General features: G+C 34.6%; 1 protein-coding gene across 1 annotated transcript in view; it reads left to right on the forward strand.

Moving 5' to 3' along the window:
• Nucleotides 1-26,476, forward strand: part of LOC150093819 (histone-lysine N-methyltransferase 2C-like) — a 1,065,326-nt gene that overhangs the window by 194,834 nt on the left and 844,016 nt on the right. The window contains exons 13-15 of the mRNA XM_090412524.1: nucleotides 4,379-4,572; nucleotides 24,002-24,089; nucleotides 26,421-26,463. Of these exons, the coding sequence (XP_090268650.1) occupies nucleotides 4,379-4,572; nucleotides 24,002-24,089; nucleotides 26,421-26,463 (325 nt within the window). The remainder of the gene's footprint in view (nucleotides 1-4,378; nucleotides 4,573-24,001; nucleotides 24,090-26,420; nucleotides 26,464-26,476) is intronic.

Consider the following 26,476-nt stretch of genomic DNA (forward strand, 5'->3'; position numbering starts at 1 on the left):
AGCTCTGCATGGAATCCTACAACATTCTTAGGAAAGCTCGCCATCTGACATCGTAACACTGATGCTTCATCCCCCCCTACTCGAACCACTGGCCAACTTCCGAACCAGGAAAAACGATAAGACAAGATAGAGAGAGCCAATACGGCACTCATTTCCTTATATTCTTCGTTCGAGCTCCCTTTTTTGGCGTCCCCTTTGCACACGACCTATATCTTTTCTCCCCTTGGGTTCATCCCCTTGCTCTCCCCTTTGCTGTTATACTCTTGTATTCACGGAATTTGCGTCGACGTACTTTCCGCATAACCTGCTGCCTCCTGCTTGACGCTGGACACATGTAGTTGTATACCTTCTATGAATTGTTACTTAATATCTATCTGGTAACTCACAATCATTCTATATAGCTAAAGTGAGGCTTAAATAATATTAACAAATTTCTTTTTTAAGACCTCTAATTCGATCTTAATATGATCACAATGGATTAAAATACATGGTACATAAAGTAAAATTGCAATTTTATACATATGTGAAGAAATTTCACTTTAATTTCAGCTGATGTGCAGGTATTTCTCTTTGTCTGTGAAGTTTAGTATGTTAGACCCTGAATGAATGATTTCTTTGCAAGATTCTTCATTCAGGATCTAACATATATAAACATAGTTTCAAAAATATGTTGAAATATCAAGTCTAGTTAATTTGCTAATTTAAAAAAAAAGTATTGGGGGTGGAAGAAGGCTTGCAGTTTTTTCTATTATTATTATTATTATTATTTATTTATTTTTTTTTCATTTATATATTTTTATGGTAATCTCGCATATGCGAGTCCTATTCACATGTGTTGTTTCAAAAATACATTTGAATACAGACTGTTCCAAAGGACACAAGCAATATACAAAAAAAGCAAAATTTGTTATCTTAATTTGGAATTCACCTGAAGGAGTTGGAAACTTGCCACTGTATATGTCTTAACAGAGTCAGAGATTTATCACTGTCAGTGCTGATGAATAGCAACCACAGAAACATCTGCAAAAGATACACAGTAGCAACTAAATGTTTCTGAAAGAGAGTGCAGTGAATGGGTTAGACATGGGGTATTATTGATCAGTCTGATTTCTCTTCTGTACTGAGTTAAGAATTTTTTAGGTTTCAGATGCATCTGAAATGTTAAAATAGTACACAATGTTTAGTGTTGGATTTATGATTTATACAGAATAACATTTGTTTGGAGGCAAAATAATGCCTGTACCAAAAGGCAGATATTCGATTTCTTGGATGGTGATGTGACAATACTTGTCCTCCATTTATGCCAAGAAAGACCATGAGATTAAGAGTTACATTTTATTGAGAGATTTGAATATTGCTTAATGTTCAATGGAAGGATATTTTATGAGAACTAAGACTTTTTGCTAGCATTGAACTTAACACAATTATCAGAATCCTAATGACTAATGGCTTGGAAATCAAAATTTACAGTTCCAAAAAAGTAGATATTCTAATTTTGTTAATTTGTGTAGTGCAAGGTTCATCAGATAACAATGCAGTGCACTGTCATCTGCAAAACCATGTTAAATCTATATTTGACTGAAGAAGATTGAAGAAAGTTGCTGCTATATAGAAAGTAGGCAGATATTCAAAAAGAAAATAGGTGGAAGAATGTAGTGGTACACTAGCATCAGTTTCAGGATTTGAGATTAAATATCCAGTATAATATAATATGAAAATCAGAGAAAGCAGTGGAATTGAATTTTAGTTGGAATTTCTACTAAAGTAAATGTACATGAAAACATTTAATTCATTCTTTATTACAGAGAATCCAAGAGTATGAGTGAAGTACTTAACTTGTTTAGACATCACGTTTACTAGTTTAGTCATTTGTGTTTTAATGTTTTATAAAAGAAACAGAAATTTAGCAATAATAGTTAATGTTTTATAAAAGTTTCATTTATTATTTAGCCAGTATTTGCTTTGATCACACCGAGGCATTTTCACAGCATAAAGGCCCAGGCATAGTACTAATTACAGTCATCTCTCACCATATCAAACCTAATTATAATAAACACACTATAGAAACTACCAAAATTCATCGGAAGCTCAATAAAGCAGATTCTAAAGGTTTCTATGAGCCTACTATAGTGAGCATTGACTGAATGTCACAATCCTGAACTTCTTAATTGAAGGCCTCCTCTATAGTAAGGAGATCTTGAGATTGTTGGACTAATGATCACATGATAGTCTCCATGATATGTTGTACATTAAGTCAATCATATTTTGTTATTTGCATATTTAGTCCATAAATGAAAACTGTACCTAGCCTCTTCATTTCAGTTTTGTGTCTAGTGAAAAAGAAAAGGGTCTCTTCAAAGCCAGTGGATCCAAAGAATATTTGCTTCCCTTTTGTATTTATTTATTTTATGCTTAATAAAAATTTTTCTTAACAGTTAACAAAAGTGAATATTTATTATAAATAAACTTCTATCATCAATAAGCAATCTGAATGTGTCAGCAGAGTCGAAGGACAGACAGAATGGGAATGAAATAGATATGCAATCTCATTAAACAAGAGATTCGTAAAAAGATAATGTGGAAGGGATATCATGAGAATAAGAGTGAGAGAAGTCATGAAATATATAAAGCTCAGGCCTGGAAAGTTACGAGTATTGTATGGAAGGCTAAGGGGTGCTTAAGGGTCAAAGCTGTATAACTGAGAGGAGACCTTCACATAGCCTTTAAAAGAATGCGGAGAACCGACCAGGGCTTCTGACCTAATGGCTAATTCTCACCTTCTCATGGTGCACCCTGTTGGGTATCTACCTGGATACTGAACGAATGAGGATGGGCTGGCAATTTGGGATTTAGCCGACTAAATTGTATTCCTATTGGTTAAACCAAAATACAAAATGATGGTACAACATGACAAAATTTCATGCCAGCTGGGGTGTCGCCCGGTTAAACAAGGCCCCATTGTTTTTGCCAGGGAACCAGGGCAAACAGTGAAAAGTCAGCTACTGGAACAAAAAGCCAGCCTGGCTGGCCGAGTGGTTAGTGTCCGCTCTCCCCTGCCATGGGCATGGATGTTTGTGATTGTCTGTGGAAACACTAGTGGTGGTGGTCAGTGGTAGATGACGTTGGTGTAGTTGCGGTCAGTTGGTGGATTGTCAGTGGTGGAAGCAGAGTTGTAGAGTAGATGTCCTCTCTCGATGAGTCTTTGGACTCCCTGGAGGTGACAAATAATAATAATAATAATAAAAAAATTAAAAAAATCTGAAAATACACCCCAACTTAACATCACCAGAGTTAAAGATCGGTAATATCAACATAAGAAGCCTGAATTGCAAAGAAATGGAGCTAACTGAGGAATTAGATAAGTACCAGATCGACATAATAGGGGTGACTGAAACAAAAAAGACAAAAACTGGTGAGATCTTTCTGAGCAATAAATATACGGTACAAAGTGCCTTAGACAATAAAATATAAGATCTGATAATGTTGGAGGCTTGACAAGTAACAGACTGATTTGGAGATAGGAAGTTAGTAATGATGTAGATTTTTCATGTAGTACTATCATATCCTGTACACCCCTTGAGGGTACATGGCAGGAATTTGACGATGATGCAATCTGTTGAATGATGACTACTTTGAAAGTAACATACTTTGAATTATCTGCAATTGGAGAGCTTGAATATTTTTCCAGTTTTTTTTTAAAATAGAATGCTGATTCTGACTTCAGACTGAAAATGTGTAAGAGATCGAACAGATTCTTGCCTAAAAGCAATGAGACTCAAAAGTATGCCTCTAAAAATGCACTGGCATTATTCTCACATGGATTTCTTCCAAGCCAGCCTTGGAGATATGTGTAGTGAACACTTTGAAAGATCCCCCACAAAATATTACAGTAGTTGGTCAAGTATGTTAGTAGATATTGATAAGATCTGTTAGATTTTGATTTGCAAATGAAAATTAGTAGAGAAAAATTAAGCTAGTTTTCACTAAAATGCATCTTTTGTGTATGCACCACTGTATAGGTTTCTCAGTTTCTGAACGTTATGGAGAGAGAGAGAGAGAGACATAAAGTCATCATCTGATCAAGCATTTAAAATAACAGATCACACTAATTCTTTCAAGAAAGAAAATCAATTTGTAATTTTGCCTATTGTTTTTGCTGACAAGTTTCAAATATTCTTTTATGTGAAAGCAACATTAATTTTGCATTTTTTTAAATATTCCCCTGTTTTTATGGAATTGAAATGAGAAATTATCATTCGGTATATTTGTCATCTATGACTTATTTACAGTTAATAAAACTGGGTTGCAGATTAATAGATGTGTAGGGTTTTAAGTCTTTTGATAAAAAAATCTTTATGAAAATATGCAATTTCTTTAGAATTGTCGTGTGTGTGGTGACTGCGGCGCCAGAACCCCAGGCAATGGACCAAGTTCTCGATGGCATATGAATTATACTGTATGTGATAGTTGTTACCAGCAGAGAAATAAAGGAGTTGCTTGTCCTCTTTGTGGTAAAGCATATAGACAATTTAGTCAAAGAGGAGAAATGGCTCACTGTGGAGTTTGCAGGAAGTAAGTTTACCATGTTTTTTTAAGCAGTTTTTCATTGATTGAGCTCTTATTTTAAAACTTATGTTTTTAAAGCAAATAAATAAATGAATATATATATATTATAGTAAAGCAATAATAGTTAGTAATAATGTCCTAGCATTTTGAGGTTTGAGGCTATCTGGTGTTGAGGCTAAGAGGATGAAATATATGGTTGGTGTTGCTACAAACTGTGGTTCAGCTGCTGGAAATGATGAAATGCATCACCAAATTACCCTGACTGATGCTAAGTGAGTAATCATTTTGGATAACTTAATATAATAGTACTTCCATCTACATTGATTATTTAGCTGAGAAAACTTGATAACAATGAAAGAGAATTTATTGAGCTGTTGTGTGACAACTTTCTCAAGAAGCAACTCAAGGACAAAGAGTATTAGATTTGATCATAGCATCAGAAGGTAGCAAAACAGTTGAGGATGTGACTGTTTTGCCACTTGCTGATGAAAGTGATCATGCCATACTGATCTGAGCAGTATTAAATTATATTAATGTTCCAATCAGGACAGGCTATATGCCGAATAACAAATGTGGCAAATATGACCAATTCAGGAGAGTGACATGCTATATGCTGAACTACAAATCTGGCAATTATGACATACTCAGGAGAATGATATTTTTGGTTTCAAGGTATCATATTTTGAATGAGAAGGATATCAACAGTGCATGGAAAGCTTTGAAAAGATGTTTAAATGATGCAGTATCTGAATGTGTCAGCAGAGTCGAAGGACAAACAGAATGGGAATGAAATGGATATGCAATCTTATTAAACAAGGGATTCGTAAGAAGATAATGTGGAAGGGATATCATGAGAATAAGAGTGAGAGAAGTCATGAAATATATAAAGTTCAGGCCAGGAAAGTTACGAGTATTGTATAGAAGGCTAAGTTGGAGTAGAAAGAAATTGGCTGCACAGGCTAAAAGCAACACAAAAGAATTTTACTGTTATGCTAAAAGTAAAAGAAAGAATGAGTGAATGCCCAAAGAATAGTGAGATCTTGAATGGGGACTCTTTCAACAAAAAGTCATTCATTCAAGATTTAACAAGAAACAAAAAATTCTGAGCTAGAAATGTTTGCACTATTAGTTAAGTAAGAAAAATATAAAAGAAAACCTGTTACAATTACCTTAGAAAGAAGTAAAGTTGAGAAGAAAATTGTATGTCTAAATAGAATTGTATTGTTAAAATTATTGATGTCTAAATTATACTGTATAAGAATGTAAATTTAAGTGCAAACAAAGGTTCAAAGGTTGCTAGCTAACTGCCGACGATGACGTCACGGCACAACGGAAGCGTTCGTGGAAGGCGAGCCGAACTCGCGTTCGGCGAAATGAGCACTCTTCAAGGAGCAGAAGTGTGATGCAATCATGTAGGGGCGAATAGGAGAGCACAGTGAGAGATCCTCCATTACGAAAAGAGGGCGCTAAAAAAGAGGAATAAAAAGCGAGTTCACTCAGGTTTGACCCCCCCCCCCCCCCCGTTTTTTCTGTTCCTGTTTTCTCGTGTGGACAAGCGGAGTGCTAACCGATCGACGGCGGCGGAAGTATTTTCCTTCCCAGTTGCTAGCTGAAGGAGTCGGGCATGCTATACGTGAGCTGGCGGCAGACACCAACTAGGGCCATCGGTAAAAGTTTACCGATGTGAATCAGCGGAATAAGTTCCTCAAAAAGGACAGCCGAGATGATGATATTGATCCAGTAGACGAGCGTATATACGGCAAAGTTCAAGGACTGGCGATTTGCGTCGATCAGCATAATCTCCACGTGGACGCGACTCGATAAAGCAGAAAGACATCTGAATACAAAGGATGGACGAAAAGAAGCACGATATCCTCTCAGGACATTGGTAACGTACAATAAATTCCTTATTCTTGTAACAATTAGTATTGGAGCAAAAAGAGAAGAACAGATTTCTAATTGAGAAGAAAGAGAACTTTTAAGTGACTTTTGTGCTCAGTAACGTGTTAATCATATTGGACTAGTAGTCTGAGAGCCTTAGAGTATGCAACACTTAGTTGAATGTGAATTGACCTTTGTTAGCAAGTTTTACTTAGAATTTTGAATTACTATTTCATGATAAATATGTGTTTACTTAATCTATAGATGAAAAATTAGAGTTTTGATAATTAATGTGTTCCTTATAGCTCAACTAATGAATTAGAATTCTGATATGACATACCTTGATATGTAAAAGTTTAATATGTGAAATTTTGATAATTAATAAACATGTTTTTTCTATGTAAGTCTGAGTTTGTCTGAGCATGAGATTGAAATTACCTCTCACTAAAGTTCGTACCTGTGAATAAAGGGAAATTAAAGAAAGTTTAGAAAGTTTAGGCGATGACTGCAATGTTGAAGTTTCTATAGGCACTTAATTCTTTAATAAGATTACGTAATACTTAAACTCTGGGAAAGTTTCTTTGTACAAGAATTCTTCTGTACTAGGACTCTGGCTGGCGCAGCTAAAATAAATAAATTTTGTCAGAGTTCCGATTAGAGAAGCAGCCCCTGAGAGATAAGTTAGAGATTTCAGGCTAAGTTAGTACGACAAGGATTTAAGATAGAACATAAAGAACTAAAGACACAATTATAACAAAGGTGCAGCCGGGAACGAAATATAACAATAGCTTTAGTGAATGCAGATGGTACTATATTATCAGAGGCAAATGAGTTAGTTCAAATAATGAGTTCTCACTTCACCAGTATCTTTCAAACTGGTGTATGTAACATTGGACAGTGCCACCGCTACATTTGATGAAGCGATAGACATGCATGAGCAGGAAGTTCTAGAGCTGTTGTATAAGCTAAATAAGTATTTGATAATTGGGACCGATGGGATATCAGCACGTGTATTAAAGGAATGTTTAGCTGAACTGACTAGGCCCTTGATATGTTTGTATAATCTGATTCTTAGTTCAGGAAAGATCCTATCCAGATGGAAAGAATGTATGATAATCCCATTGCACAATGGTGATGCAGAAACTGATGTCTAACTATCAACCAGTCATTGTCACAGTAATTTTAAAGATTTTAAAGTTGATAAGAACTCACATATAGAAATGGGTAGACAAACAAGATATTCTTTGCAAAGAACAGCATGGGTTGACTAAAATAAGGTCTTCCTTGAGGCAGTCTGCTCATATTTTATGATAGTGTTATGGCTCAGCTGAATAAATGGAGTGAATACATAATGATACTGTTAGACTTCGCCAAGGCATTTGATAGGATACTACATGAAAGGCTGATGTATAAACTAGAGAATATGGGAGGGAGATATAAACTATTGGCTTGGACAAATGGATTACTGACTGACAGGTGTCAGAACGTGATATATGGAAGATGTGAATCTGTCAGATTTAAGGTGACTAGTGATGCGCCCTGGGGATCAGTCCATGCACCATTGTTGTTTAATCTCTACATTAAGATATCAGAAAGGGGAGGTGGTGACAGGTGATCTTCAGTTGTTTGCTGATGATGCAAAGAAATCAGAGATACTACTGATATATATATATATATAGCATTTACAGCATGATTTGAATAGGCTGGAAGTGTGGGCATAGGATAAGGGCTGTCAGTTCAATGTTAATAAGTGTAAAGTTCTGAACTTCGGTATGATTTGATATCTAAAAGCATATTATATCTGCGATTCTGCATGGTGTAACTGACAAGGCTAGAGTTCTTGGATGATAGAAGGTTGAAGTTCAAAGGTCACAACAAAAATTTCAAATACAATTCAGAGGATAGTGTTTATATAATTTGAAACAAACATTGACATGTTAGGATATAAAAGTCATTTTGTCTCTTTACAAGGCTTTAATACGACTGCCCCTAGACTACTGCACACAGATTTGGGTCTCCTAGGTTTGAAAAAGATAAGGATGCTGTGGTAAGGCTGCAAAGAAAATTATAAAAATGATATTGGAATTATGGAATGTAGATTACAAGGATGAATTGAGCGTTTCATTTCTCATTATATGGAAGATTGGAGATGCCAGGAAGCATCTGTGGAAGTTAAGTTTGTGTGCAGTTAAGAAAGGGCTACATGCTAAATTTTGCTTTCGAAGAACCATTAATGAGTGAGTGGAACAGTTTACCTGTTGAAGTAGTGAATGAATCTAGTGTGAAAGAGTTTAAGAGAAGTTATTGGAAGTTTTTCTACTTGGTTATACTATAAATTAAAGATACCAAGAAATTATATACTTGGTTTAATCCTTTATCCAAGTGTAAGCAAATAAGTTTGCACCTGAATTATTTTCAGGACTGGAGCAACTTTGTGTGTGTGTGTGTGTGTGTGTGTGTGTGTGTGTGTGTGTGTGTGTGTGTGTGTGTGTGTGTGTGTGTGTAGAAGCTAGTGACTTCACATCACTTGACTTAGTATCCTATAATGCAAAGCACAGTCTCCCACCTGCTGTGTTTCCCAAGGAATACAATTTAAAGTCATTCAAATCAAATGTAAACAGATTCCTCCTTTCCCAACCAACTACCCATACACGGTACTAATGTACTATAGGTTGACCAACGAACCTCCTGTGTGTTGGAGGGATCACTACCCAGACTGATTTCAACCTTTATTGAGGTGAAAAAGTAAAAGATTCTCATCATAGGCCTAGAGTAGTTAGTATAGGAGTGCAAGAGAGCCTGATAGTATTAGGAGAAAAAAAGACAGATATATAGCACGAGAGAGAGAGAGAGAAAAGGCCTCAGCTCTTTTATATCATCATATAGTCAAAGGCCATCAGTTTTTCTCTTTCACCAATCTCATATAGATGAACAACCAGAAAACTAATCGAAACTAAAGTGCAAAGATGACTGTTACCAGGTGGTTAGCCCCATCTTGGTTAACTGCCTTGAGTTGGTCTTCTCTGCCTGGGATTGCTCTCTCCAGTCATCCCTGCAATTGACTGTAAGACTACATTGAATTAAAGAGGATGGAACTATTTAAAAAACCTCTCATAGCAAGAATCGACAGAATTTTATCTCACCCTGGTGAATATTGCATAATGTGGGTGGTCTACACCATCTAGTGATAAATTTGATATCTCTTAGAATGCTTCTTTCTAAATGCAAAAAAACGTTTGACTGAACAATAAAATTTCTACAATACAATATTATAAAGCATTTGGATGTCATATTGCTGGTTTTCAAATCCATGTTTTTTTCTAACCTTCCATAAATGGTAATTTAATTCATTAATTATAAAAATCAAAATTCTCTTCCCATTGCTGACAGGTGGTGAGTATTGTAAAATAATAACCTGTTCTGTTGTAAATAGTGGCATGCCCAACACATTACATAATCTGTTCCAAATGCGCAGAGCAAGAGGGCAGTTGTTGAATGCATGTTCTACTGTTTCCAGTTGGTAACAGATATCACAAATTGATCTCTGATGTTAAAGTATCTCCATTTGATGACATGGAAGGCGACCATATGCAATTCTCCAAGCAAGATCCTTCCTGTTAGGGTACTCTTGGAACTTCATCAAGTTATGAAACAAAATATTCTTGTCAGTATCCAACTGTGGAATCGCAGCACAAGAGATTAAAGATTTCTTTATACCAAATTTTACTTTTTTTAATGGAAAGAATGTCAATTCCGGAGTGTTTTAGCAGTCTTAGAGTTAAGCACAGAGTGTTGTAGTATTCAGGAGCAATCTCAGCTTTTGGACCTTTATAATCATTAACTTCAAACAGGGGAAGATGAAAACCCAAGTAGTACTGGAACAGGTCTACATATGTCTGATTAGTTTGCAATATTTTATGGATTTTTGAAGCTGTACTGCTTAAATAATAGAATTTTAAGATCGGAAGTCCAAATCCTCCATGCTTCGTTGATAGTTGAAGAAATTCCTTTTTAATTTCTTGGTATTGGCTAGACCAAAAAAATTGAACAGGTTTACTATATAATTGCTTTTCTTCAGCTTCTGTGATGTCTGTAATATTTATTATGTACAACTGAGCAGGAAAGATTATGGTTTTGAGTACTATGGCTTTAGAAGAAAAGGAGAGTGGCCCTATTTTCCAGTCTTCTATCATTTCCAAGTTCTTGTGTATAAGTTCTTATACTGGTAATATTGGGTAAGTGGAGAAGAGAATTCCAAGTATATATTCTCTCTTAGGGATTAGTCCAAAAGGAATGCCTCCAAGATCTCACTTTCCATAAACTTTTAATTTTGTCTTGTCTGCATTAATAATTAATCCTTTGCTTTTGCTGAATTTTTCCAAAATACCAAAAAATATATATATGGAATCATTATCCTTCAAAGTTCTGACTACATCATCGGCATATGCTAATACCTTATTTTCCTTTTTAGTTGACGGAACTGTTATTCTTTGCACAGCATGTGTATTGTTGACTTGTTGTAAAAAAGGTTCAAGAACCAATGCAAAGAGCAGTGGACTGACTCTTTTTTGAATTTTTATTGGGTCTGATAGGAACCCATTAACTAGGAGGTGGGTTGAATTGGCATAGGCTCTTTTGATAACAGATAGCAGTTTTTTACCTACACCAATTTGCTGGAGGATGTGGAATAGAAAGGGATGCTGGCATTATCGAATGCGTGAGTAAGATCTACTGATAGCATTGCCATCGACTGCTTTTTCGTGTTAACTAAGTGGATTAGATCACGTAGCAGGAATAGATTAAATTCTACTGCTCGATCTGGTACTCCATACACCTGTGTGCTTTTAATTATATATTTCATTCCCACTTTGAGCCTGTTATTGATAATGTGGAAAAATATCATGTAGTCAGTATTATATAGAGAAATAGGTCTCCAGCTGCTGATTAAGGTGTGATCTCTATTAGGTTCAGGAATGAGGACAGTATGGCTTGCTACAAATTCACTTGGTATGTGTCCTGATGAGAGAAAGGAATTAAATAGTGTAATTAGAATGGGAAGAATAAAATCCCAGGTCTCGCAGTAAAGTTCTATCCCTAGACCATCAGGCCCTGGGGATTTTCTTGTCTGGCATTCTTTATAGGCTGTGGTAACTTCAGATGCTGTAATGGGGCTGTCAAGCCCATCTTGAATATGACCAGGAAAGCCATTAATGTTCCAAGAGTTATAATTTCCAACAGTACTGTCTTCAAACAGATTTTTGTAATGTTTTTGAAAGGAATCAAGGATGTCTTTAGTGGTGGGCATGTCTTCTCCATTAACACAGATTTGAGTGATAGTCCTTACTTTGCGAAATTTTGTAAATTGTCAATTGAAGAATGCAGCTGAAGGGCTATCTACTAAGTGCTGTTGTATTCTTATCTTAAAATTTCTTTCTTCTACTTGTTTCTGTCATTCCAGTTCTATCTCTTTGTTAATTTTTCTAGTGATGTTGCTACATTCTATACCATTGTGTTGCTTTGTTACAAACCAGCTTCTCTCTTTATATCGATCTTTCAACTTTTTCCTTTTGAGGAAAGCATGTTCCTTTCCCCATTCCATCGTATTCTGCTTTCCTGCTTGTTTGAATTTTAACAACATATCCCAATTCCAGGTAAAATTATTCCAATTCAAACAGAGGGTTTGGAATTTAGTTGAAAAAATCATTGGAAAATTTGGTGGAAATCTCCATGGTCCAGAAGAGATCTCTACATTTTCCATACAGTGGAACTTAAGTATAACTGGATTATGATCTGACATGTTGATGTCAAGATGCTTTATCTGAATTATCCTATTTATAAGGGAAGAAGAGATATAAATTCGATCAATACGAGTACCAATACCTTGATTCATGTATGTGTATGCCCGGAGATTAGGATTGCGAATCCTCCATATGTCTACTAGTTGAGCATTGTCAAGACATGTTTTAAACTGTGCATATCCCACTTTTCCACTCCTCAGGTGTCCTCCTATTTTGTCTAATGTGGAGTTTTCAATACAATTCAGTCATCCAACCGCTATGATGTAGTGGACACCATATAAATATGGCTCCAATTCCTGGCAGAATTTTCATCTAACTGTTCCATTGGATGAAGCATAAACATTTATAAACCTCATTACACATCCACAGTATTTCCAATCTATTGTCTCCCTTTTGCATCCCGTTAGATATTACAGAATAACCTGGGGGGGGGGGGGGGGCAAGAATAAGAACTCCTACTGCAGCCCTGTTAAATCTTCCAAAGCTCCAATAAGAAAGAAGTGGCTATCTATTTGTTAAACTTTTTATATCTTTATATCTCCATTTTATTTTATTGAGGTCTCGTCAGCGGGAGCGAGACCCAGAGGTGATACTAAGGATGAAGTGATGCTGAAGTCATATTATGAGTAGACAGAAGGTGTCACACCTTATTATTAAAATACTCTGGATTAGAGATAGTTGTTGAAAGTTTTTCTACTTGGTTATACTATAAATTAAAGGTACCAAGAAATTATATACTTGGTTTAATCCTTTATCCAAGTGTAAGCAAATAAAGTTTGCACCTGAAATGGCTCCCACCGATGAGACCTCAATAAAGGTCGAAACCAGTCTGGTAGTGACTCTTCCCATAATGCATAGCATTATACATACCTGTAAGGATGTGTGCTTTGTATTATGGGATACCAAAGCAAGTGATGTGAAGTCACCAGCTTGTATATACAAGTTGTCCTGTCCTGAAGTTACTTCAGGTGTAAACTATGTTTGCTTGCACTTGGATAAAGGATTAAACCAGTAATTTAATTTCTTGACATTTGTAATTTATAATATAACCAAGTGGAAAAACTTCCTTGCTCATCACTTGTTGTGGGTGTTTTTTCTGATATCAGTTATAATCACTCCTTGGTGATTATAATTTTTTTTTTCAGTATGTTTGTTATGCAGCTAATAATGTCAGGAATTTTAATAAGTCTACTGTTCTGTCTAATGCACCGCACACAAGCTGAAAAGACGCCATTTCTCCAGGTTTAACCAAGCTACTAACGGGACACAGAAAACTAAGGCACTACTCACGCAGATTCCATATCCTGGAATCACCATCGTGCATTTGCAGTCCACACCTTCAAACAGACTGTTGACCACATACTTTACAACTGTCAGCTATTGGACTCCATCCAGATGCCCCTAATGCAGCATGCCATCACTTCCGGAGACAAGTGGCCAGTGTAATTAAATTTGCTAATAAAATCTATTTCCAGTCCCTGTGATCTAACATAAATACTGTTATGTGAATTAAAAAAAAAAAAAAACACAGAGAGAGAGAGTGAGAGTGTTTCAAAATTGAGTGTATAACTTTGAATGACAATGTTGTTTATTATTTTAACGGTATAATAGAACACAGAAACTAAGTAAATAATTAATTTATTAACTAGATGCTGATATTTCGCTGGTATTATAACCAGCATCTTCAGAGCACAAAAACACTGTTTGTCACAATACGCGAGACTAAAACAACATGGTGTACTTCAACAAAACTGTAGCAGCAACACAAAGACTAGAGTCCTGATTTTGGCGCCCTCTATCTGAAAAAAAAAAAAAAAAAAAAAACGCTATCATATATTACTAGAGTCCTAGAAAAGTGCAAGCTCAGAGAGATTGTTCTTAGAGGCGACAGAAGCCCTAAAACACACTCCAAATCTCAACAAATATGGCTGTATTAACTTGCCGAAGATCTGGGAGACAGTCATATTAAGAAAAAACTAGCACTTTTCTAGGACTCTAGTAATATATGATAGCGTTTTTTTTTTTTTTTTTTTTTTTTTTTTTTCAGATAGAGGGCGCCAAAATCAGGACTCTAGTCTTTGTGTTGCTGCTACAGTTTTGTTGAAGTACACCATGTTGTTTTAGTCTCGCGTATTGTGACAAACAGTGTTTTTGTGCTCTGAAGATGCTGGTTATAATACCAGCGAAATATCAGCATCTAGTTAATAAATTAATTATTTACTTAGTTTCTGTGTTCTATTATACCGTTAAAATAATAAACAACATGTTCGACGAACACATAAGTCTGTCCACACGTTTAAGGATTCTTCACGGAGACGATATCGTACGCAAGACACGACGATATGGTAAGTGGAAGTTGAAATTGGCGCGGCAACTAAACAGGTTAGCCTTCTTAAAGAGGTGCCGAGACACCAAATTAATACCGAACTGTTTTAAAATCAAAAACAAGTTCCACTCGGCCAAAGCCCAACGCATCTATAAACGAGCGAGTGTAGCGCTTTTACGCGAACAAATTAACACCACTCGCCGGGAATTAGCACAAGCAAATACAACCATCAGCGCATTACGAGAATCACTGCATAATATTCTAAATACCGAACTTTGGCAGATCTTAGAGAACATCACCGACGCAACGGCAAAAAAAGAATTCGACAGAGTCAAAAACCGGCACCAAAAGAAGTTCGAAAATCTACAACAACGGAACACCATACAATGACCGCAATTACAACAAGACCTCGTCGTCGTGAATCTATCATCACTCACATTAAGCAAAGAAGCCACGACTGTTTGTCGTGGGGGGCACAACTTTGCCATAACTCCCAAGCAAGTTCCAAAAGCCGAAATAATGGCGTCCATCGAACGAGGAATTTACGACCTGCCTCCAACAATAGCTAACAACATACGTTTAGATGTGGCCAACATCCTAATCAAGTCCAAGCCTCCAAAAAATAATATCCCACATAAGGAATTCATTGCTATAAAAGAGCTACACAACAACAGCCAGATTACCATAACAAAAGCAGACAAAGGAAATGCAACCGTGGTGATGGACACAACTGAATAGGAAAACAAAATGCACACACTATTACAAGATCAGTCAACATACAAAATTATAGATCACAATCCCACCAACACACAAAAGAATAAGGCACGAAAATTATTAAAAAAAGTCACTTCCTGGCCCAAAGACACAGTTAACAAACTCAAACCCTTCCATGTTAAAACACCTAGGATCTATGGATCACCAAAAATTCACAAACCTGGCACACCCCTACGCCCAATTGTGGACAGTATAAATAGTCCCACATACAAACTAGCTAGACATTTAGCGAAGCTACTAGCCACTCTCACTAACAATTCTCCCTCCTTTATCAAAAATTCAGCACACCCAAAAAGCATCTTACAACACCTCACCCTAAAAAGCTCAGACTTAATAGTAAGCTTTGACATCACTTCACTATTCACAAATGTACCACTAATAGAAACCCTCAATCTACTGAAGTCACACTTCCCCCCTGATATATTTGAACTATTCAAATTCACAATACATGCAGGATATTTCACATGGAAAGGGAAAATATACAAACAAATTGATGGGACAGCCATGGGCTCCCCCCTTTCTCCCACCCCTAGCCAACTTTTACATAGAACACCTGGAAAAACAAGCAATCAATACAGCCACTCTCAAACCAACACTTTGGCTACGCTATGTTGATGATGTGCTTGCTATTTGGCCACATGGCCCTGAGACATTGAAAACATTCTTAGCACATTTAAATAGCCAACATCCAAAAATCCACTTTACTATGGAACTGGAAGCCAACAACTGTCTGCCCTTCCTGGATACGCTCATCACACGTCTCCCAGATGGTTCCTTATCATTTTCAGTTTTCAGAAAACCCACACATACAGGCAGATACTTATACAAACAATCACACCATCATCCTTCTCAACAATATGGCATATTAAAAACGTTAACCCATAGAGCGAGAGCAATCTGTTCAAATGACAAGGCTCTTACTGCTGAACTGACTCACTTACGCCACACCTTCTTGGCCAACGGCTACAATCCACAAAAAATAAACAAAATACTAAACACTCCTAAGAAACCCCTCCCACCATCCACCATAGAGAACTACAACAAAACAGTCACCATCCCTTACATTAAAGGCACATCCGAAAAGATCTCAAGAATTCTCAATAAACATAAACTACGCACTACATTCAAACCATGTAGCAAATTAGCCACCCTCATCCGCTCACCCAAGGACAGCATTCCTCCTTTATCACATCCAGGAGTCTACCAAGTACCCTGCTCATGCAATCAAGCCTACTACGGTCAAACAGGAAGAACTGTGAATATCCGCATCAGCGAACATAAACGATACGTCCGGAAATATCATTATGGGAAGTCGGGCCTAGCAGACCATGCTCTGGATACCCCTGCACACAGGATCAACTGGAAGGACACAAAAGTACTACTCAGAAACCCATATAAATCAGAGAGATTGTTCTTAGAGGTGACAGAAGCCCTAAAACACACTCCAAATCTCAACAAATATGGCTGTATTAACTTGCCGAAGATCTGGGAGACAGTCATATTAAGAAAAAACTAGCACTTTTCTAGGACTCTAGTAATATATGATAGCGTTTTTTTTTTTTTTTTTTTTCAGATAGAGGGCGCCAAAATCAGGACTCTAGTCTTTGTGTTGCTACTACAGTTTTGTTGAAGTACACCATGTTGTTTTAGTCTCGCGTATTGTGACAAACAGTGTTTTTGTGCTCTGAAGATGCTGGTTATAATACCAGCGAAATATCAGCATCTAGTTAATAAATTAATTATTTACTTAGTTTCTGTGTTCTATTATACCGTTAAAATAATAAACAACATGTTTGATGAACACATAAGTCTGTCCACACGTTGAATGACAATAGATGAACAATTTTTGTTACCGTGCAAATGTAGCATAACACTTTAAGTTTCAGACAGGCAGTTAAAGTTCGATATGATGGCTTCTAGTTATTCTGTTCCATCTGTATGCATTATGGGATACCAAAGTAAGCGATGTGAAGTCATCAGCTTGTATATACAAGTTGCCCCAGTCCAAGTTATATTTCAGGCACAAACTTGGTTTGCTTACACTTGGATAAATGATTAAACAAAGTATATAATTTCATGGTATCTTTAATTTATAGTATAGCCAAGTGGAAAAACTTTCAAGAACCTCTAATCCAGAGTATTTTAATATGGTTGACACCTGTCTACTCATATATGAAAATATGACTTTGGCATCACTTCAACCTTAGTATCACCTCTGGGTCTGGCTCCCACTGACAAGACCTCAATAAAGGTTGAAATGGGTCTGGGTAGTGATCTTCCCATAATGCACAGCATTATACATATCTTAAGGATATGTGCTTTGCATTATGGGATACTGTTGGATCCCACTTCTTAATTTATACTTTGGATCCGACATGTTAGTCAATATGATGTTCTTAAACAAAATTATAAGTTGCTAGTTGATTTCTAATTCAATATAGAGAAAATTTATATTTATAGACTGTGCCACTCTATATCTGAATTAGCTCAAGAATTGAAGAAAAACCAACTCACAACTATCCTCTTTTATATGATGTTATTATATATACTGGCCGAGTATATTTAACTTACTTAATTTTTCCGCTTTGGTTCAAATATTTTATGAATGGTGCAGTAAAAGAGATTCAGGCAAAATACAACCTTTCATTAACAAAAACAAACATTTAATTTTAAAATCATAAATTTTAAACTTAACTTCAAATCAGTAATTAAGATATCACAATCACCTCAGCTTCTCCGATAAGTACACTTAAACTCTGACAAGATAAAACTGTTATCCCTGTATCACAGTCTTTTCATAGTTCCTTAAGTTCCAAATACAATAAAAATTGCAGTAATACCTCTTCATAAACAGACACTTTTAATTTTACGCTTCTTTTAATTCTCCGCAATAGTTACTGTTAACATCAGGGAATTCTAAGATGAAACTCACACACTTCTCTGAACAGAAATATTAAAGTTGGAATAATCTTACCGTTAATCTTCTTCCTTCATCAACATACACACAAACACTTTTTATAACTGTAAACACTTTTAACAATAAACAGCACTCATTAAAATAAATCTTCTATTTATTTAGAAGCATTAACTGAATTAATTTACGGGCACAATACATATAATCAGATGTTCTTGTATGAAGCACTACTGATTACTCTTGAATTAGGGCAATACACAATAATTCTTTAGGCACTATAATTCTAAACACCGCTATCATTAAACACAACCCTGTTGCCTCTATTTATTCTCTAGTTACTTCTTACTATGCTTCACGTTTCAGTGTGTCCTTGAAAGGTCGGCCCTGAAAATAAATCTCAACTAATATATCGCTAGTCATTCAGTAGTCACTCAGCTATCTTCCGTTGCTTTATTTGTTATTCAGAAACTTATTAGCTAACTGCTTCTCAACTTGTAGACTTTATTTAGTTGCTTGAGTGACTTGCCGACTCACTATTATCGCACCGTGATTGCCGAATGCCCGATTCCAACCTAATGCCAATCCTTCTCTCTCTCTAATAAATCTCTAATGCTCTAATCTCCTAATGCTTTTTTTTCCCAGCGTTCCTCCTTTTTATATCCATTTTTCCCGCCTAAATTCTTCTCGAGATCTCTTTAACTTTCCAGTAAACTTTCAGCATTTTCAATAAACCTCCTCTTCACGTTCTGTTCCAATTCTCGCGCTCGCTTACTTACATGTGTCTCCATGACAACAAAACAAAACATAAATAAAATTGAGCTATTACATAACGTTAAACTTTCACAAACAGGAATAAATAGAGAATATTTACATTTCAAATAATGCGCAGTTAAATTATCAAATACAATTTCTTATAATATTAACATAGTAATAATTAAAATAGCTTAATAATATTTTATCACAGAGTTTTTCTACTATTAATACATACATTCTTGATTAAATAATTAAATATTAGATAAAATTAAAGGTAGTTATATGAATATTAAATTATAAACAAGTGATTTACATTAAATAATATTTACAAATGTAGCCTTTGCCATGATGGATTATGTTGGATTCTGAGGAGAGTATTAATAATTTAAATTTCTCTTCATTCAGAATCCAACAATACTAAGGCAAGTGATGTGAAGTCATTAGCTTATATATATATACACACACACATGAGTTGCTCCAGTTCTGAAAATACTTCAGACGCAAACTTTGTTTGCTTACACTTGGATAAAGGATTAAACCAAGTATATAATTTCTTGGTATCTTTAAAATACAATCCTTATCTGCCATCCTAAAAGATTGGCTACATTTCTTAAGTCTGCCAAATACCTAACAAGGTACTTTGGTAGCTTTATGCGATCATCCCCTTTATGCGACATTTTCCAGTACATCACTGTTAACTATGCAAGAGGGTGGTTATCAAGCTACATTCTGGAGTACATTTGTTACTACTGCTATGCTTATTCAGGACTTGCAAACCATGCCTTGGATGCCTGCCACAAGATCTCCTTGAATCTGCCTCCACCCTAATAAACTATCCTAACTTTAACAGATATGGATACATTAAACCGCTTCTCATTTGGGAAACACTAATCCTTAAACCATCAGCTGAACAGTCTGAACATCACTGTAGGTAGAGCAGGAGTTCAGTTTAGGACTTCAGGCTTTCGTTTGCACACCTAGTTCGATTTCACTTATAGTGCTTGTGTTAATGTGTATGTATGAATGATGTTCCCTGAAGATGCGAGTTTGACTTGGCAAAATATTGGAAATAATAATTAAACCAGTTCAGTTATTATCTATGTTTTTATTTCCACCCTCAAACATCAAGGTGAAAACAATTGACATATATACTCTTGAATACCAGGCTCAAACATGAAATGAAAGAGAATGCAGGTGCTATAGGGCTATGTACTTTGCCAGAGGGGATCCCTACGTTAGCTGCTGCTTTTCTAGTTGCAGTATCATTGTACATCAGTGATATTGGGAATAATTTGATGGGGAATATTCAGTCGTTCGCCATTGATGCTGAGTGGAGTAGTAATTATTTAAGGTGATGTGGAGCTCTTTCAGGATGATCTAAATTGAATAGCAAAAGATAATGGCTGTTCCTCAATTGTTGGAGTGTAACGTTATGCACTTTGGGATGAAAAAAAATATTACAGCTGTGCATCAGATGGATGAACTGCATTGCAAGATATCGATGATACTAATAATATAAGGTTAAGGACAGAGGTGAAGTTCAGAGGACATATTGCAGAAGTGAGAAAAATAGCTCAAAGGGTCACTCGAATGTTGGGATATACCAGCAAGAGGGGATAAAGATGTTATCACTGTTTATAAGGGTTTGATATTATACATCTGGACTATTATGTACTGGTTTTTGTCACCTGAGTTTCTTGGGAATGCAGAAATACTGGAGTGGATTTAGATGAGAGTGATTAAAATGGTTACTGATTTGTGGAATGTTCCTTGTGAGGATAGGCTGAAGATATGTGAGTTTATATAGTTTAGGTAATAGGCAGATGAGAGGGAATATGATAGAAACATGTAAGTTATTGAAGGGATTTTATAGAGGAAATGATAATGACATTTTCCAGTACATCACTGTTAACTATGCAAGAGGGTGGTTATCAATGCTGTAGGGACTAGATTTTTTGTTTGGAGATTGGTAAATGAGTGGAATAGGTTGCCAGAGGAAGTTGAGCTCCTTTCCAGTGAATAGTTCTAAAGATATATATACTGGTAACCCTCTTATAACGCGGTACTTATACAGTGCAGTTTCGATATAACGTGATCTAAAATTGTAGTAACCCTTGTTGAACGTGGTACTTATACAACATGGTTCCAATAAAAACACAGTCTACAAATTGGATAACCCTTTATCTTTTCATATGTTTTTCACTGTGCAACTTAAAAATCAAATTTTATCTTCATTAAATTTGTGTCTGCCTGTATCCTGCATATAATTATAAGTAGTGAATCTATATTAGGGGAAATACCCTTTAGCACGCATGTACCTCAATTGTTTACCATATAAAATGTTTATTGTTGAAAATTGTCCTCGTTTCTGCCAAGAAAGTGCATTAAAAATCATAAGTGTGTTAATCTCAAGCTGAGCACTATATTTTCTGGTGAGTTACATACAATATGTAATGCTTGCTTTTTTGTGTAAAAAATTATTTTTATAGTAATGGCCACAAACTGCAATGAAAGGGAAAACCAACATTGAAAACAAAATTAATTTCTCTCGAAGAAAAATATTCAAAATCTTGGATCGGTTGAAAAATGGAGAAAAACCAGGAGTTTTTGGGGACTTTGAATTTAAATGAATCAACAATTCTAACAATCAAACAAAATGAACATAAAATCTGAGAAAGTGTTTATTGCTGGGTCAATGATAAGTGCAAAGCGCATTGCTCGTGTACGCAATATTCTAATGGAAAAATGGAGAAATCTCTAATGATTTCGATAGAACATTTCACCTCAAAAGAAAATTCCTATGGATGGAAAACAAAAAACTCTCAAAGTTTATAAACATTTATAGTGCAGACCAGGTGTTCAATGCGGATGAATCCGGGTTATATTGGAAAAAAGTGCAAAAACGCACCTATATTTCGAAAAATGAAAGATCAGCTCCTGGATTCAAAGTTTCCAAAGATAGAATTACTCTTTTGTTTTGTAGTAATGCATCAGGTGATTACATGACAAAACCAGTGTTTATTAACCAATCCTCAAATCCTTGTGCTATGAAAGATTAAAATATGCACTATTTTATTTTGCCTAAAACAGTTATGCATTATGTGCAATGAAGTTTAAGTACAATTTGTAATTTTTATACTTTTATACTATGTATTTGTTTCATAGTTTACATGTTTTTTTAACTTACATGAATTACCTGAATTAAATAAAAATATATTTTTTGTTGGATATGTCATTGTTGTTTAGATAATTAAAAAAAAAAAAAAAGAAAGAAAGAATGATTTCGATTTTCTTTTCAGAACTTTTTCTTTGTGATCTTAGACTTGCATAACACGATTTATATAATGCAGCATTTCTGCAGAACCTAACATCCGCATTATATGAGGGTTACCTGTATATATATATATATTTATTACAATTCCTATTAGAATTAGAAATCAGCCTGAAAGAAACAAGAAACGGAAAATCACCTGGAGAAGATAAGCTAGGTTCAGAACTATATAAATACGCAGGAACAAGATTCAAAGGAAGACTCTTATTATTTTTAAATAAAATTTACTCAACTGGTATCCCCCCAATAGAATGGAAAAAAGCAATTGTGATTCCTGTCTTTAAGAAAGGTAATACAGATGACCCTAAAAACTATAGAGGTATCAGTATACTAAATTCATGTTACAAAATATACAGCAGAATCTTAAATAACAAACTAATGAAATATTCCGAAAACTTTTTTCTAGAGGTACAAAATGGATTTAGAAAAGGACGATCATGTATAGACCCAGCCTTCTGCCTAAAATTAATAATAGAGAAAAGAAGAGAATATAATTTAGAAACACATATTGCATTTATTGACTTTGAAAAAGCATTTGACAAAGTTAAAAGAAACATATTATTTAACATATTAAAAGAAAGACAAATACCAAATAATATCCTAAAAGCTGTCACAAGTATATATGAAAATAATCAAATACAAATAAGATTAAATCATGAGCTATCATATACAAGAGAGAGAAACCAAGGGGTCCGACAGGGATGTCCCCTCTCAGCAACTCTTTTTAATATCTACTTAAATGAAATAATAATAAAATGGAGTAAAAATTTACATCAAGGAATTAAACTTTCACCTACAGTTAACTTAAACACTCTCCTCTTTGCAGACGACCAAATAATAATTACAAATTCTGAAGATAACTTACAGAAAGCTATTTTAAATCTAAATGAGATATCCAAAGATTATGGTATGATAATATCAACGGAAAAATCAAAAACTATGGCCTTTAAAGGACAAGATCCAGCAAGAACTAAAATAGTATTAGATAACAAGATCTTAGAACAGGTGAATTCATTTAACTACCTAGGATGTATGATCACTTATGAAAATGAAAAAGATATAAACATAAAAATTGCAAAATATTTAAAAATAACAGGAGTAATTAACTCTATATTTAAATCAAACCTAGTTCAAAAACAAACCAGGCTAAAAGTATACAATACATTAGCCCTACCTGTTTTAATGTATGGAAGCGAAATCTGGACAATAAAACAAAAAGACAAACAAAGATCAACAACAGCAGAAATGAAGTTTATGAGAAAAACTGCAAAGTATACCCTATTTGATCACAAAAGAAACGAAGATATTATGAAAGAACTAAACCAAGAACCAGTAATTGAAAAAATTAAAAAATATAAACATAGATGGATGGAACACATTCAAAGAATGAAAACAGAAAGATTACCAAAACAAGCCTTAAAGTACAAGCCATCAGGAAAAAGAAAACCAGGATGTCCTCTTAAAAAATAATGAAATAACTTTTAATATTTTGTTAGTAGAATTCCATAAATTTTGCATAAGGAGTTATAGGATAAAATGCTAAAATTTTCATTTCAAGGTGACTATATACTAAGGTTATGTTTCTTATATATACAAATTTGAATATAAATTTGTATTATCTGTTATAATGCATCAACTGTTACAAATATACATTTTAGGTTTATTCATGTGGACTGTGATCCTAGAATCATGCAGCAGAAAGAACCAGTACCATATATATGTCCAGTGTGCAGCAGTCCTAATCAGGTAAAATATTCATATTTATATATTTGACTTCTATTTATTTAAAAAAAAAGTTGCATAGCGGCTTTTTTTGAGCCCATTGTATTCCCATGTATTATGTACTGTTTTGTTATCCTTATAGTAAGAATTATAAATTGGATTATAAAGATCCTTTTATGTTTAAAAATTTGTACTATACAGTTAAGATTGAAGATAGTGATACTGTTGAAATAGCACAATACAGTGGACTCTCATTGTAGTACACTTGTAAGGTAGTAAAGAAATAGTTTGTTATAAACCTTCTGCTGTAAGTGGAAGGTTAGCTGTAGGTTTTTTTTAATAAATTTCAAAAATAGTTTTAATATTATTTATTAATATATTAATTTCGAACTCAAGGCAACTGTTTTTAATTGGTAAACTGGTTGTTGTATGTACCCTGTATTCCTGTTCTTTGATTTTCTTGTTTCTACACACTGATGATGTACTGTTATTTTCAGTATGAAATATCTGTACTTTCATTAAAGTTAATTACTGTGGTTATCATGTAAGTTTATTATTGTTATTATTATTTGTATATTTAGTTAACAGAGTTCACAGTCAAGGAGTAACAAAAAACACAAAACAGCATAATGAAATCTTGATTTGCAAATTGTCCAATTCGGGCCTTATCCAAATGCCTAGGAATTGACTAGATATTGTCATAAAATGTGAGATGGTGTTATATCTGGAAGACTCAACTTTTCCTGATGTTTCATAAATGTTCTTGGTATTGCTCCTAATGCTTTGGGACTGTTGTTGCTTTCTTGCTCCAAAGTCATTGAATTTCAATCTCCAGATCCTTTTACTTGGTCAGTTTTTCATGAACTTTTTCTTCTACTCTACTATCCTCTGGTATTGCCACATGTTGTTGTTAACTACAATGATGTCTGGCATATTATGTTCAAGATGTCTATCTGTCTGAATTTTAAAATCCCTTGGCATTTTCAATAACTTTTTCAACTGTGTATTGTCAAGGGATTTTGCAAGTTGGTAAACCATATTTCCTGCACAAGCTCCAGTGTACAGCTTTTGCAATCATGCCTTTGTTTATAGTCTGTATGGGCAATCTTGCTGCAAGAACTAATTAGATGGTCTACTGTCTCTTCTTTATCTCTACACAGTCAGCATTTGCTATCATTACAGATGTTTTCAATTTTTGCCTATATTGCATTCATTTGTAGTGTGTGTTCTTGAACAGCAAATATTAGATCCTTGCTGTTCTATGCTGTCTTTCTTGATGTTGCCTTGGTGAAGCTATTGCCAAGTTAAGCGACTAACTTTCTTCAATATCTTCAAATATTGACCATGGAGTGTTTTATTTTTCCAACCTTCTGATCTTTTTGCTATTTAATTCTCCTTGTACTGTTTTTTTTTTTTTTTAAATTATTGCGTTCACTACTTTTTTCCCATAAGCTTCAGTTAGCATATTTTCTGTCCTTTCTTTGTTATAATCATTCAACACTCAATTTTTCTTCTTCTACTATTTCCTTGACTTGTAAAAGACTATGTCCTTCACTTTTCCTGGCTATGTATAACTGATCCACATCACTGCATGCATGTAATGTATAATTCACTGTCATTAATTTTTATGTTTTATGATCAGGTGCATCCAAATTGGCTTGTGTGAAGTCAGTTATCCTTATTGTGTATCTGATTACAGGGACGGCCCTTGTATTGATTACTGTTACAGTTTTGTCTTGAACTTTTCTGTTATTATTATTATTATTATTATTATTATTAATTTATATCCTTAATTATTGCATAATCTGCCACCAATTATTCCCCAAGTATAAATGATATCATTCCAAAGAAACACATCAAAGAACTTGGGACTTTTAAGAGCACAGTAGTTAAAACATGGGCTAGACAAATTATGCAAAACCCTGCTTGTTATGAAAAAAATGTTTTTGCCCACGATCCATTGTTCATTTTCTTTAATGATATGATCCAGTATAGTCAATAGGAATTTAGTGGTGCTGTCTGTGTTTTCGTAAAAAAATTTTATTTGAAAATTTTATATTTATTTATTTTATTTTATTTTTAATAAAAGTATTATATATATATATAGTTAATAAAAAACATAATTTTGCATATTCTTGTTTAATCTTTTATGCATATAAATTTAATTTCATACTAAATGTTTTATGCCAGTGAACTTGTGAAATCTGCTGTAATAGATAGCAATCATTCACTACACAATGTTTTTTTTTTTTTTGCTCTTTTTGTGTTATAACCATATGTCATAAATTCAATGAATAATTATATATATATATATATATATATATATATGTGATGTTATTTTTTTTTATGTTATAGAGTTCAGTTAACAAAATATGTCAAGGTGAATCTCTTCTAAAAGGTATGATTAAGCA

This window comes from Typopeltis vanoorti, chromosome 23 (assembly GCF_054136105.1).
Source record: "Typopeltis vanoorti isolate ZY-2024b chromosome 23, IOZ_Tvanoo_1.0, whole genome shotgun sequence".
Classification (NCBI taxonomy): domain Eukaryota; kingdom Metazoa; phylum Arthropoda; class Arachnida; order Uropygi; family Thelyphonidae; genus Typopeltis; species Typopeltis vanoorti.